Raw genomic sequence first — 14374 nt, 5'->3', positions numbered from 1 at the left:
ACAGTTAGGGTGTTGATTTTAAAGAAGGGATCCTAGGTCTAGATCTTGTGGATTTTTGTGTGGCAGCTAGGCAGATGTAGTTGTGCAAACTGCACACTTGGTTCCTGTATGTGTTACAAGTCCACAAATTCAACTGAGTCTAGAAACCAGTGATGTGGGCTCGAGATGGAAGTACCACCCAAAGGATTAGTTCAGCTAGGGAGACCTTCTGCCTGTCTTCAATGGGAGACATTGTTCTTTATTCACCACGCATTTAAGACATTAGAGTTGAGTAAAATTGCATTGTTCTGGCCATGCTGGCTGTCACCAGCAGGGAAGATTCAGGGTCAGAGCAGATCCCTGCTGCCAGTGACGTCTGATCTGCCACCAGGCTGTGAGCAAGCTGAAATGTCTATTTGACAGAAAATAGAGACCTTAAAGCTCAGGAAAGGGGAATCCCAGGTAAATACAAACTCCTATTGTTATCCTGTTTGTACCAGCCAATTTGTTTCTATTTCTCTATGCCCTTTGGTGAACCAAGTGTCTTGCCAGAGGACTTGTGTTATAACACACAGTTTGCAGCTAGAGGCTATGTGGGAGCAATTAGTCAGTTTTAAATGAATTACTTTGAAAGTTAAATTGTTCCTTTAATATAGTCTGTGTGCTTTTTCTTTTTTTTTAAGTACCACGCTTGAGTTATTCTGATAGAGCTGATTGAATCAGACAGGGAGCACGTATTGGTTAATTAGATGAATATTTTAAACTTAGAAATATGTAATTGTAGATACTAATGTTTGTTCATGGAACTTGAATTGAAATGAAAAATGAATCGGCTTTAATTTCCTTTGTAAATATTACTGAAACTGCAAAATAATCCTTTTCTTTCCAATTTACTCAGTTCTTTAAATTCTTCCTCAGGGACTGTTGGCTTCTTGTAAATCATCGATATGCGTGATAAAATGCCCATGCCTGGAAAATTATATCCAGTTTGCAGCTGTTGTTGAGACCTGTTGCCTAAAGAAACAGAAGTTATTCTGTGTCTGTTCAGATTTCCAAAGTCAGTGAATATAAAACTTAAGATGCAGGTCAGACATGTACCTATAGAGGAAGAGATTTCCGATGTAAATAGCCATCTCCACAGAAATACAAAAGGACAATTTTTTTTTTCCTTCTCAAATGTTCAAGGTTCAGATTTCCATGGACAAGGGTTCTTACTTTTTTCTGTAGCTTGCTTATAAATCAGTGAATTTTTTCTTTGTAGTTTGGAGAACGTTCAGTATCCCTACCAACTCTACATTGCTCCTTCTACCAGCAGCACAGAGAGACCCAGCCCAAATGGTCCAGATAGACCTTTTCAGTGTCCAACCTGCGGGGTCCGGTTCACTCGCATTCAGAACTTAAAACAACACATGCTTATCCACTCAGGTAAGAAATATTACTGCTTGCAAGAATCGCTAATTTGCAGACTCACAGAGGTTTGCTCTCTGTGCAGCAAATACAGTAATGCAATTCTTTTTCAATCACCTGCCAGCTGCTAGAGAATTGATTTCAGAAAGATTGGGTAGAGAGGTATGTCTCATTGAATGCGTGTTTTGATACATCTGATCTGACTGATAGCTGCACTCATGGATAATTAGCATTTGTGTGGACTGAAAAAAATCTGATTGCCTGAAAGTCATCAGAATAAGTTATTCTCATTATAAAGATTTGAGGTGAAATCTCAAAGTGTACTTGGCTTTTTTATTATACTAAAGCAGTGACGTAGATTGAAATTTTTCCTCTTAGGTGTCATAATTGTCTGCTGTGTTGTAGAGGAGACTTGCAGCCATTAAAAATATGAACCATCTCATGTCTTTGCATTGAAGGAATGTCATATGCTTTTGGATCTCAGAACTTTTGGAAGGATTGCAGGACAATTGAATTGGTTTGATAATCAATATAGTTACTACAGATAGTAGTAGCAGGTAGCATATGGATGTCTCCTCTGAGTTTTGATCCTCAAACAGTTGCATTCTTTTTGTATGAACACTTAATGTCTTTGCTATCAGTATTTTTCAAGACTTTTCAGCGGTATCCATCAAGAACATTGATGTTTTAGTGAATGAAAGGAATATCAAAGGGCTATTGCACTAAACAGTTTAGCATCTCCTAGTTTGAGATTGACACTTACCTGCACTCAGGTGCTGTACCATTTTAGGGCAGAGCAACCACAAATGTCAAGGCATAGTCTTTTCACTGTTGGTAGTTATTTGTCAAATGCCTTCAGGCAAAATGACCAGACTGTGTTTAGGCTAGCAGTAATAATATGCATTTAATATTTAAAAAGCAAACTGTGTGAGCATATCAGTTGTGAAATTATCTGAAGAAGGTTGCTAAAGTCATAATTGACAGCAGACTGCTTCAGCAAAGCATCTCTGGCTGACCTGTCAATTGGCAGCCCCTGCGCAAAGCTGGAAAAGATTTGAATAGCTGTTTTAGAGTAATTAGTGTGCGAAAGAAGCTCTCAGACCTTGGAAGCATTAAAAGTGTTTTCACATAAGCAAAAGGGCCGAAGAGATTTTCCTCAAACTATCTGAGAAAATAGATGCCCTTGAACAGTATAAAAGCATGAAAAGTTTTAGCTCCACAAGACGATATTCTAGAATATTAACTTGTTTTCACATGCTTAACAGGGAGTTTCAGTGTAACCTTAACTACAGCTTTCTCTGTATAAAAGCCCCAATTAAAAGTTCAGCTCCCACTTTGAACATAAGGAAAGCAGGGTGAAAGACCGGTGGAATTAACAGCCTGGACTGATGCACATTCAGCCCTTTGAAACAACCTTTTTTATTCCTTGACAGCCCTATTATGAATAGAGCTCCATATTCCAGATTCTTGACCTCACGTTTGGATTTCTACACTTTCTGGAGTTCAGACTTTTTATTAAACTTAACTTTTTGGTGATTCAGTCTTACGTTGTAATAATTCTGTTTGGGTGTGATTACATACTCTCTGGCACAGCAGCATGTTGCAGAGCTCATGGCTTAGGGTTGTATTAGTGCCTATACTAAGTGAAAAGTGAACTAGTATCAGAATGTCTAAATTAAAACAAGAAAAAAAAAGTGAGGCATGAACTTAAACCATCTTAGAGAGTTCTCTATCATGCAAAGTTGTTGAAAATTCTTGTATATAAGGGTTCCCACACAATATAAAGGCTGCTACTTTACCCTTTTATCACCGTTACAGGGGCATCCCTGTGCACAAAGTCCCCCCTGCCAGAACACTTCTCTGAGGCCAGAGGCAGCAAGAAAAAGACGTTGCAATTAAGGGTAGTCTGATAATTGCATTGTTGGGAACCAGTCTGGCACAAGAATCTCCCAAGATCAAAGGAGTTCAAAGATGGTTTGAGGTGACTGCTGCATCAGATACTTTTTGGCTACGGCTCAGGATCTTAGCCATAGTTCAGACCATGGAAGTTTATGTTCATTTTAAGCTGTGAAAAAGAAGAAATGTAACCGTTAAAGACAGGTTACAGTATTATGAAATATATTGGCAACTGGTTCCGAGAAATTGCAGCTATGTGCTAATTGTTTTGTCATTTTAAAGTTAACCAGAGTGTTTCTTCCTAAATCAGTACTACTTTGTGACTGGCCACAGTTGCTGTCCTTTTGCTGTTAGAAATCTGGAAGGATTTTGCCGGTGACCTCTCATTACAAAAGGTGAACATTTTTTGCTCTCTCTTCTGCAGGCATTAAACCATTTCAGTGTGACCGCTGTGGGAAAAAGTTCACCCGAGCTTACTCGCTAAAGATGCATCGCCTGAAGCACGAAGGTAAACGCTGTTTCCGGTGCCAGATATGTAGTGCCACTTTCACTTCCTTCGGGGAATATAAACACCACATGCGGGTTTCCCGGCATATTATCCGCAAGCCTCGGATTTACGAGTGCAAAACATGTGGCGCCATGTTCACCAACTCTGGAAATTTAATCGTTCACCTGAGGAGCTTGAACCATGAAGCGTCAGAGCTAGCAAACTACTTCCAGAGCAGGTGAGGTGCACAGCAAAAACCTAACAGGGAAACTTGCTTTTTTTTTTTTTTTTTTTCTTTTTCCTTTTTTTCCTAAATCATCTTTTCCTGCTTTCAGGGCAGCCTGCTGTGCTTCTCATCAGGTTGTCAGCTAATTCCAGTCAAATTATTTCTTGCACTACTATCTGTTATATCTGATCTGTTTTACAGTGTATAAACTCTATGGGAGGGCATTGAAGAATCCAGTGATATGCAGAAGCTGCTTCTAGGCTACTTAATGTCTCTTTTCAGTAGTATCTATGGACAGGTTAATGGTGTTAAGCCACAGTATTTTATACTTTGCTATCTGTGGAGTTCTGTAAATGATGTAATATGCAAAGTCTTGTACACAGCCTGTTTGTTTACGTAAGAAATAGACTTGTGACTTCATTTTAAGTATTCGTTTGATGGTAGGTATTGTGGAAAGATTGCATGACTCCATACCGTCTCTTATATTTTTCATTTTCTAGGTAACATATTGCTAAATGAACGGAATAACAGGGTGTGATGTCTTGAAATAGTAAAAGCCAATTATATATTTGTTGTTTATCAGGGCCCAGAAGACTTGGCATGTTTCATAAATGCACTTCACTAAGGACTATTAAAAGGTGCTACGTGTGTTCTGTGATACCAGGCTAGCATTGTGCTCTCCTATTTAAATAAATGTTTGTAACCATTGGAATTTGATATAGCAAAACACGAGAGTGGATGAGGGAATTGGATCAAGATAGCCCTTAAATTTATAGAGAAGGTGCAGCTTTGTGTGTGAGTCATCTGTCTTCAGAAGCGCAAAGGAAATGTATTGTAAATGTTACAGCATCTACAAGGCTATCCCTCATGATTTCCAAACATTATGCTTTTTCTACTACAAAACATTTCAGCATTTTTTTCCTATTTGGTTATCTTAGAAGTGATGTGAAGATGAAAGAATTACAAAACAAACCAGGAAAGCCAGTCAGTGTTTTTCCAGCACAGTGTTGTTTAAAAGTACAAGTGCTTTGACTCTGTGGGTTTACACAGTTCTTGTTCTTAGGGCTTGCGCCAAAACTAGAGTGAAAACTCTTAAGGGATGATGCCATGATTGTGGTAAGCACTTTATTGCTGCCATCAAACAGATGAGAAGTACATGATTTTTAGTTGTCTATAGGCCTGCCTTTAGTTTGAATTTACAAACACTCAAGTTAGCATAGTTGATTGTTAATTTGGATTTGAAGCAGTGAATGCTGCTGCCACTGAAATAAGTTTACTGCTTTTAAATGGATTACAAAAAGGAAGCAAAGCATACAAATGCATATATAGATATAAAAAATACCTTGCTTCGGGATAAACTTACATTTCTAGTGTTGAACATTTGAAAAGAAAATTTATTGTCCTTACTGCTCATGCTCTGCAAATACTACTTAAGAGTTTGGTCGATTATCTTTGGATACACTCAACCAACAGTTGGTAAGAGTAAGCTTGGGAACTGTTGTCCAGAAAGAACTAAAATGGTGTGGATCAGGGAAGGAAATGAAGTTCATTTCTTTTCACACTAGTATGAGGTGTCCACGTCACAAAACACCACTGTAGTTGGCAGCCTCCTTGTACTTGCAGCAGAACCTATGCTTCCTTGCCTCAAGCTTTTGTTTACAGCCTGGCCACTCTGAGCGCTACTGCTGTTTCTTGGGTGGATCTTATCTCAGGGGTGGAAAAGGCCCACATCTTTGCCAGTGCTGAACTCATTTTTGTTTCTATTTTTAAAGGTTGAGTGCTCCCTTTTTTCAGTGATCTTTTTAGTGCCATATGATGTTCCAGTCATTAACTTTCATTCTCATCAAGGTGATACAACCTAAATAAGAAGTTACCGTGTAGGAAATACAGATGCACAACAATGCAAAATAGATGGTGTTGAATAAAATTTTCTGTGTGCTTTAATGAGAACCAGTGAAGTATGCTGTGATGATCTTAGAACAGTGTGAAATGAGTATTTGGTCTCTATTAAATGCAGTATGTAGCTTGTGTGATGTAACTGATGCAAAGAAACTGATACCTCCAATGTTTGTGTGAGAAGTGACATTTCTCTTCTGTCCTTTGCCCCTCTTCTAGTGACTTCCTAGTACCGGACTACTTAAACCAGGAACAAGAAGAGACCCTCGGGCAGTATGAGCTAGGGGAGCATGGCTTTGAAAGCAACTCTTCTGTCCAAATGCCTGTCATTTCACAGGTCTCGTCAACTCAGAATTGTGAAAGCACTTTCCCCTTGGGGTCTCTGGGTGGGTTGGCAGAGAAGGAAGAAGATGTGCCAGAGCAGCCAAAGACTAACGCCACTGCTGAGGCAACCGCAGGTGACCCTCCGAAACCGGAGCTGTCATCTATTACTATTGAATAATTCATGGTTTGGTTTAATTTTTGTTCTTTGGAAAGTGCCTGTGTTTGGTCCTGTACATTTTAATTTAATTTTTTTTAAACAAAATTGGGGAGATTTTCCCTTTTTTACTTTGTAAGCTACGCTTTAAACAGAAAACTGCAACAGATGTTACATTATTTTTCATGACTGAATGATCACTTCTGTGAAAATATTTAAGACTGAATGCACAAAAAGATCTTGTCAGAACATCATGGAAGCTGTGATACACTTCTAAAGAAGAACAACTGATTCAGATCACTTTAACTATTTCTTCTTCCACAGTTAGAACAGCTCATTAAGTTTCTCTTGCTTCTGCAGACCCTCTGGTTAAGGGAAAGAAATCAGAGGAAACCTTTTTAAAATGACAAACAAAAGGATGCATTGGAAATCATTATTGAACATCTTTGACTAGTTTTGAGTGGATGCTTTAATCTTCTGCATAAAAAATGACACTTCCTATCACTGTGCCTGCTGTTTTTCAAAGCGCTTACTGTAACCCTTTTCTCGGAAATGGTAAGCATTTTTGAAACTAACAGTCACACACTTTTTAAAAACACATTGTCCCTTTTCATCTCAGATAAATCAGTTTTGACAAACCAAGTGATATCATGCCAGGTATTCCTACTTCTTATATTCCAGTCCTTTTAGAAACTGCTTGATCAAATAGCCTGTCTGGATTTGCCTGTCTAAGGTTAGGCATGGACATACTATGGCCAGGAAAATTCTAGTGATGCATAATGAACTGAGGAGGATAGAGAAGTGTATATCCACACAAGCCTGATAAATATCTCATGACTGTATCTTTCTGTAGAAGGGAAACCATGCATGAAAATGAAGGTTTTCCCGAAGTGAAATTCTTAAATCTTGGCCAGATTGTTTGCAGTTCTGGTCACTTCCCCCTGTCATAAATACTGTATTTTTACTGATCTCCAAAAGCTAACTAGAGGGAGTTTACAGATGGGGAAAAAAATGAGCTCTTTTGTGCATTATTGCACATTTTTTGTTTATACATATGCATGTATAGTTTCTGAGATTTTTATTAGTCTGTTTTTGGACAAAACAAGCAATTTATTCTCTTCAGAGGCCAACTTTCTAACCCAACAGGGGGTTGTTTACAGAAAGCCTATATAGTGGTGATGAATTGTTCCTGTTTCAAAACATTTTAAATCCTTGCCAACTCAGTTTATTAAAGGCCATTACTCCAGCTACATACACAGCTCAAGTAAGCAATAAATTGAAAGATTTGCAATTTCATTTTTTCCATATTTAGAAAAAGCTTCAAATTTAGGGTGTGGGATTTTCAGAGCAGTGATTCTTGTTTGTTGAGGCTGTTTTGGCTATAGTACTGCTTTGAAAGCTGAATTAGGAAATACATTAGGAGGTTTTTGATTTTTTTAACTGCTTCTGAAGTTAACTCGATGTTTGATGCCAAATGCCTATAGCCTACAGATGACATGCTGAGAGAGTAGGTATTACGTGATCTTAGTATTCCAAAGGCATGATATACTCCCTTAGTTTTGAATCTTGATTTTAAATTACTGTTTTCTATCTGGATTTGCTTTATGCAAACACGAGGAGGAAATGAAACCGATAGAGAAAGGTTGCTCTTGAAGAAACAGAAGACACTAAAGTCATATTATATTGCAAGATCAATTTGTATTCAGTTAGCTTAGGTGGCTCTGATACTCTGTAGGTCTGAGTTGTTTCTACTAATAGCCAGCTTTTGTAAAGAAAAAAGCTTATTGCCCTTTGGAAAGAGCTTAAAGGGTTTCAGTGACTTTAACAATTCTTCTCTGCTGTGTTTTAGGTACAAAACTTACTAGTTAAATAGAGGGAAAACAGTCAGGATTTCAGTCCTTTCCAAGTTACTGGAGTGAAGTTTCTCCACCAGATTCGAAGGGTGTTTTATAAACATGCTGCAAAGAAGTTCTCTGCTACAATTCAGTCTTGCTGTCTACCTTTTGTACGTCTTAAAAGGGCTTGAAAGAGAAATTGTTTTTTAGGGATACTGTACTGTGAGTCAGTCCAGTGTCTTTTTGATGGGCTGAACTTAAAGACCAGTTCTCTTCCACTTCTGATTTCTGTAACTGAAAAGCCAGTGAGACAAGGAGATGCCTTTTTCTGAGTTTTCTCTTGACTTATAGGGCTATGACACTGAACTCAAATATAGGGTTTTCTTTTTTGTGATAAGTGTTATTTGTCTTTCCAGGTATATAAGAATCCTTTGTGATTCTTGTAGCAAAAAGTACTTACACAGAAATACAGTTTCAGAATGTACAGGTGTAATATTCAAAGGTCAGATGTAGATGGGCATAATCTTCTATTAGAATATGATAATTTTCACCCATTAGATACTTTGCTAAGAAATTTGTTGGTGAGGAGATGTGCAAATACAGAACAGACATATCTGGATATTGCATTTTTAAAAGACTTAAAATTTTGTGTCAGAAGGCAAACTGCCTTCTGAATACCAAAGAGAAATTTAAAAAGTTAAAAAAAAAAAAAAAAGAACAACAAAAAACAACTTTGTAGCTCTAATCTGTTCTTCCTTGAGAAGAAATGAGTATCATTAACTGTTAACACCTTGGTACAAGACAAGTCTTGGGTTTTGTTTTTCATTGCAGTGTTACACATTATCTTTTCAGCCCCGTAATCTCTGTGTAACATCTGAATTTTTTTTCTCACTTTTCAGTCTCATTTCACTGCAGGGGCAGTAGAGTTCTTAGAGGGTTTATTTGTTTGTTTTTTTTAGGGTTAGGCTTATTTGTTAACTTTCCTGTTTGTAATTGTTTCTTGTTAATATCTCTTTTCTCCATAGAACTTACCACAAATTAAATACAAATACCCTTTTATTTCTCCTCCCTAACTTGTTGGAAGTGTTCAGTTCTTTGGAATGCTGGTGTTCTTCACAGGAGAGATGTAAAAACATAAAACATCATAAAACAAGCTCTGTTGCTAATACTTGGATTCCAATTTGAGTGAGATAGATATCTAACTAAACTAGAAGAAACTTGCCTTAAACTGCACTTGGGATTAATCCTAAAGGTTCTTTCAATACATTATCAGAGCATTTTGAACCCTGGACTGCATTTTCATATCACCCCCTCCCACCTACCCTCACCCTCAAAAAAAACCTACCCTAAGTTATTTGGTTTGCATTTATAGGTGTGCGTGACTGGGATCACAGAATAGTTGAGATTGGAAGATTGGAAGGGACCTCTAGAGATCGTCTGGTCCAGACCCCCTGCTCAAGCAGCAGTCAGCAAGGACAGGTTGCTCAGGACCTTGTCCAGTCAGGTTCTGAATATCTCCAGAGATGGAGACTCCATGATTTCTCTGGGCAGTCTATTCCACTGTTTGACCACCGTTACCTTAAAAATGTTCTCGTGTTTAAATGGAATTTCTTGTACTTCAGCTTGTGCCCACTGAGAAAAGTCTGGCTCCATCTTCTTTTCATCCTCCTATCCATTAGTTAGACACGTTGGTAGGGTCCCCCAAGCCTTCTGTTCAAAACAGTCCCAGCTCTCCCAGCGTGTATCGCGAGATGCTCCGATCCCTTCACCATCTTCCTTTCCCTTCTAAGTGGTCGAGAATTTCTTCCAAATAGCCACACGTAAGACCCATTGCGGCAGTTTCTGCCCCAGTGAGTTGTCTCCACATTCATTCACAAGTGACGCAAATGTGTTTTACTTCTGTGTATCCTTCTATGCAGTGCCATTCTTTGCACTCAGTGGAAAATCCTTTCCTCACCCATTTATTTTGCAAGTAGAGTGCCTTCACTACCACAGAACTAGCAAGATTCTGCCGTATGCTGGGGTCCCGGGTTCTTGGAGTCTGATTGGGGTCTTTCTCCCTTGCATATTGTGCAGTATGTCTGATGAGAACAACGGGAAAGCAGGGGAAAGTGGTTTTTTTTTTTCTCTGACTGAATGTGGTGTTTCAGAAGAGGGGATAACATTCAGAAGCTATCTCTTTCCCCACAATAAGTGGAAGAAAAAAGAAGTGCTGTTTTAGCTGTGTGGGAGATTTGGCCAAATCGTAAGGGTTTGTTTTGTTTTTTTGATGCAGACATATAGCACAACTCCCCTGGAAATCCATGGGGATGCCTTCACATTCAGCAAATTAAGCTCCCTGTCAGAACTGCTTGTCACTTTTCTTACACCACATTAAAAAAAGATGTGTGTTGCTGATGGTTTGTCTGTCTTGCTACAGTTTGAGTTCAGTTGTCAGGCTCGCAGATAGTGTAGTCAAGTCTCTCATACTGAGAGATTAGTAGACTAGGTTATTGAAAATGGTTCTGGGTTCACATGTTTCTTGAGTCTAAAAGGTGTGAATTTAAACTTTTTTAAAAAGTACTAGCTGCCAATGCAGTAAAATATATTTTATAAGACTATGATCCCTATATGTCCCTTACGGGATAAAATTTTATTGTTTTTAAGCTATGGTTTAAAGTTTTTATATGAGGGCTTCAGTTGCTTCTTGGTTGCTGGCTTTCCCCTCCAGCCCCAGGACATAAGAGCACTGAGACTATTGCCAGTCTCTCTCTGAGACGCACCATGAAGCATTTTATATGCAAATAGAACGGGAGCTTTGTGCACCCTGCAGGGATGGAGAAAATGCAGATGTAGGAGCGCCTGTTGCTCCTAGATCCATTGCAACTTCCACACCATCAGAATAAGGAAAATAGCTAATTTTCATTCAGCTCGATTAAGTTCGAATTTTGCGTACAAGGTGAAACCCAGCTTCGGAGGGTTCTCATCTCCAATTACGGACATAATAAATTCCATAGCATCTTGATGACAGATAAGAGGGTTCAAGGCCAGACTGCGCCTCAGCCACATCAGAGGTCCCTAGTGAGGAGAGTCGGTTCAAAGTATTTGAGGAAATGTACCATGAAAAAACAAATGTGAAATTTTTTTAATGCAACAGTACTTAACTGCTCTGGGTTTTTGTTAACTCAACGTGTGCTGTCACAGTAATTCAGTGCCCCACAGGTCTCAACTACAAATCTGGTTGCACTAAAAAAAAAAAAAAAAAAAGGAGAGCCGAATTAGTTTCTGGTGCTGCCAGCCTGTGTGGCTACTGTACCTACAGTCTTCCTGAGGGTTGCTGAAGTCCCCAGAGGAGTGATTTTGTTTAACCATTCATTTCGCTGATGCATGCTTTTGATATTCTGACTTATAGCCCTGGCTACACAAATTTCTTGGACAGCTTCTTTGCCCTGTTCCTGCAGTGCCTTCGCTCTAGGTGCTGCCCTGTGGTGAAACCCTGAAGAGGGAAAGAGTAAAGCTGGAGGAAAAATGTGAAATAAATTATTGTTGGGCTTCTTTGTGCATTTTAGTAACAGTGAAACCCCCTTAACTGTGCCAGTCTCCGGTCACCAGCCGTATATCCAGTCGTCATCTCATCCACAGTACAGCTTCTCTTGTTGATGCTGGCCACAGCTAGATTACTTGGCATGTTTATTGACTTAACAGAATTGTTTTTTGGTTTTGGTTTTGTTTTTTAATGTATACGATGTTTAAATACACTTCACATTTTATATAATACTATCTGGCTATTAGTATTTTTCAGGAACCATAGTTCTTGGTGGCTATATATATTTTTGTGACTTTTTTTGTAAACTAAGTGCCGTTTCAACGTTACAATCATTTTTAGAGTTATTGTAATCAATGTGAATATCATGTTTTTTCAAATCTGTTCTGAGCCTGTAGTGTTTGCTTTGTGATCATATGTGTAATGTATATATTCTGTATAGTTACATTGTATTGAAATACTAGCTTGTTTGATATAAGAAAAGTATGTATTGGGTACCTTTTTGCTAGCCTGGTTGTTTAATCTTTAAAAAAAAAATGTTCTAAAATACAAAAAAAATTATCCAAACTGGTCCCATTATAGGTCAAAATTAAGGGGGGAGAAAAACTAGTTTTGAGTGTCTTTGGATAGAAACATGAAGCTAAGATTTTTCATTAAAATATTAATGTTTTATGGAGTATATCTTTGCTTTGTGTCGTTCTTTAACTACACCAGACTTTGTCTTATAGTACAAAAGACTTGACCTTGTGTAAGAAGGTGCAGCTCTGTTGCTAGAGCTACGTTCTCTCATAACTTTTGCTTATAATTAGTCTCAAAATAGTTGAATATGAGGAGAACTCACTGTTGCTCAAGCTGTCTTTGGAGGAAAGGTAGTTTAAAACAGACCAAGCATTAGTAAACGATTGGAGGAGTTACATGAGTAAAGAGTATTAAGAGTAAAGTAAACATTGTTTAATTTTCCATTGTATATTACATTTCCTTTTGTTAATGTTCTCTTTTAGGCTGCATTCTGCAAAAGCGGTGGGGCCATCTTTTGAATGGGGCTTTATTGATGGAAAGCCAGCCAAGAATGAGGCTAATCAAATTAGTCAAAGGAGAAGATGTTTAAAAAGGACAGTAGACAGAGTCATCGTGATCACAGCCATGCGCTTCAAAATAGTCATAAAACAGCCAAGAGTCATGGGATTTAAAATATACCTCTGCTGTTTCTGGCAACCCTTGCAATTAAATTAATTTGCCTCCTACAGACCCACCTGTCTGACCGAGCAGGAATGCCGGCTGGATCAACACATAGCTAGGGCACAGGTAGGAAAATGGAAGTTTTGTAATTACTTGGCTGAAATGATTATAACTCTGCCCAGTAACCTATATGAATAACAAGCAGGCTGACGTGATTAATGCGCTAGGAGTCAAATTGTGTTCAGCATCTGACATGGGAGTGAAAATAAATAAATAAATAATGGGAAAGCATTCCACAGTGCAGCGTAAGCAGCCACAGTGAACCTTGGATAGAGAGGGTTGAGAGTTATAAATTCTGATTTCTCATATTCCTTGGGACCTTGTATAGGGACAGAAGTATTTTATCAAAAGCATAATTGGAAGAGGGAACATATCTGGGGAAAGCTTTGGAGAGAATTAAAGTTTGAAATGTAAAGGCTTTGACTCCATTGTTCTCCGGCAAAAGAAAGAATTTATTTGCTTTGAAGACAGACTGCAGTTAGGAGTATGCAGTGATGTTTAGCAGACCATTACAAATCTAAAGCCTGTATGACTGTATATGAACATACAGTGTCATAAAGCTAAGGCAAGACTGTTAAACTGCATGCCTTTGATGGATATCGAGGTTCAGCCTTGTGACTGAAGTGGATTTTTGCAAAGCACAGCCATATGTTTAAGTTTAGCATGAAGCATCTTTTAGAGATCTGTAACAAAGCAAGCGTACACTATCAAAGATTTTCTGTGGATTACTTACAGCATTTAAGCATTTTGTTCCTGACAGTAATGAAGTACCATTTCTTTTGCACAGAGGAGAGCAGCTGAGATGAGATTGAATTCATAGCTACTGAGAATGTAATAGAGCAGGGACCAGAGCTCTCCCAGGGCTTACTGCACCATTCCTTCGTATGTGATACCCTGGTGAAAATGGAGCTGCTAAGAGGAACCTGCCTTGGATCATGTATAAAGCGCTTTTCCCAAGCTGCTTGTGCATGCAGCATCTCCAGAGTTCAGAGCGTAAGTCTGTCATCACCATTCTTAGAGCGCAGATTGCTGTGAGACCATAAGCAAGCAGAGCAGGGGTAAGTGTGTACATTAGAGCTTCAGTTACAGCTCAGAGCTCTTCTGAGAAGTGGTTTTTCAATTATTCTGATTTTTTGATATATTAACACTTTTCAGGGAAGATATGGATCCTCTTGTATAGCCCGTACTGATAGTAGTCCAGATTTTCCTCGTTGCCTTTCACAAATCCTTTAGAAACAGGCCACAAACTCCCAGTGAAAACCATGTGTTCAAAAACCACTCTAAAGGCTTGAGTCAATCTTTGATCATGAGCTGTCTTCGTCTCAGTCAGTCTCCTGGTGAAGCTATGAGAGTAGCTCCTGGGGCATCTATTTGTATATCTCACTTGAACCTTCTGTAGGAATTTTGA

The 14374-nt window shown here is 38.6% G+C and overlaps 1 protein-coding gene across 7 annotated transcripts in view; it reads left to right on the top strand.

Moving 5' to 3' along the window:
• The window catches only part of ZBTB44 (zinc finger and BTB domain containing 44), a 42374-nt gene extending 29522 nt beyond the window's left edge, over positions 1 to 12852 (top strand). For 2 of the 7 annotated variants that reach the window (XM_035555609.2, XM_050714999.1), the window contains exons 4-7: positions 1241 to 1404; positions 3707 to 4007; positions 6111 to 6228; positions 9577 to 12852. In XM_035555609.2, the coding sequence (XP_035411502.1) occupies positions 1241 to 1404; positions 3707 to 4007; positions 6111 to 6228; positions 9577 to 9603 (610 nt within the window). In that variant the 3' untranslated portion in view covers positions 9604 to 12852. Of the gene's footprint in view, positions 1 to 1240; positions 1405 to 3706; positions 4008 to 6110 lie in introns of all 7 variants that reach the window. The other 5 variants (XM_050714996.1, XM_035555607.2, XM_035555608.2 and 2 more) reach the window with 4 other exon arrangements.
• The last annotated feature ends 1522 nt before the right edge of the window (positions 12853 to 14374 follow it).

The sequence above is a fragment of the Cygnus atratus genome, chromosome 22 (genome assembly GCF_013377495.2).
Source record: "Cygnus atratus isolate AKBS03 ecotype Queensland, Australia chromosome 22, CAtr_DNAZoo_HiC_assembly, whole genome shotgun sequence".
NCBI classification, from domain to species: domain Eukaryota; kingdom Metazoa; phylum Chordata; class Aves; order Anseriformes; family Anatidae; genus Cygnus; species Cygnus atratus.
Note: the sequence above shows the minus strand (reverse complement) of the source record. Positions and strands in the feature narration are given on the sequence as shown.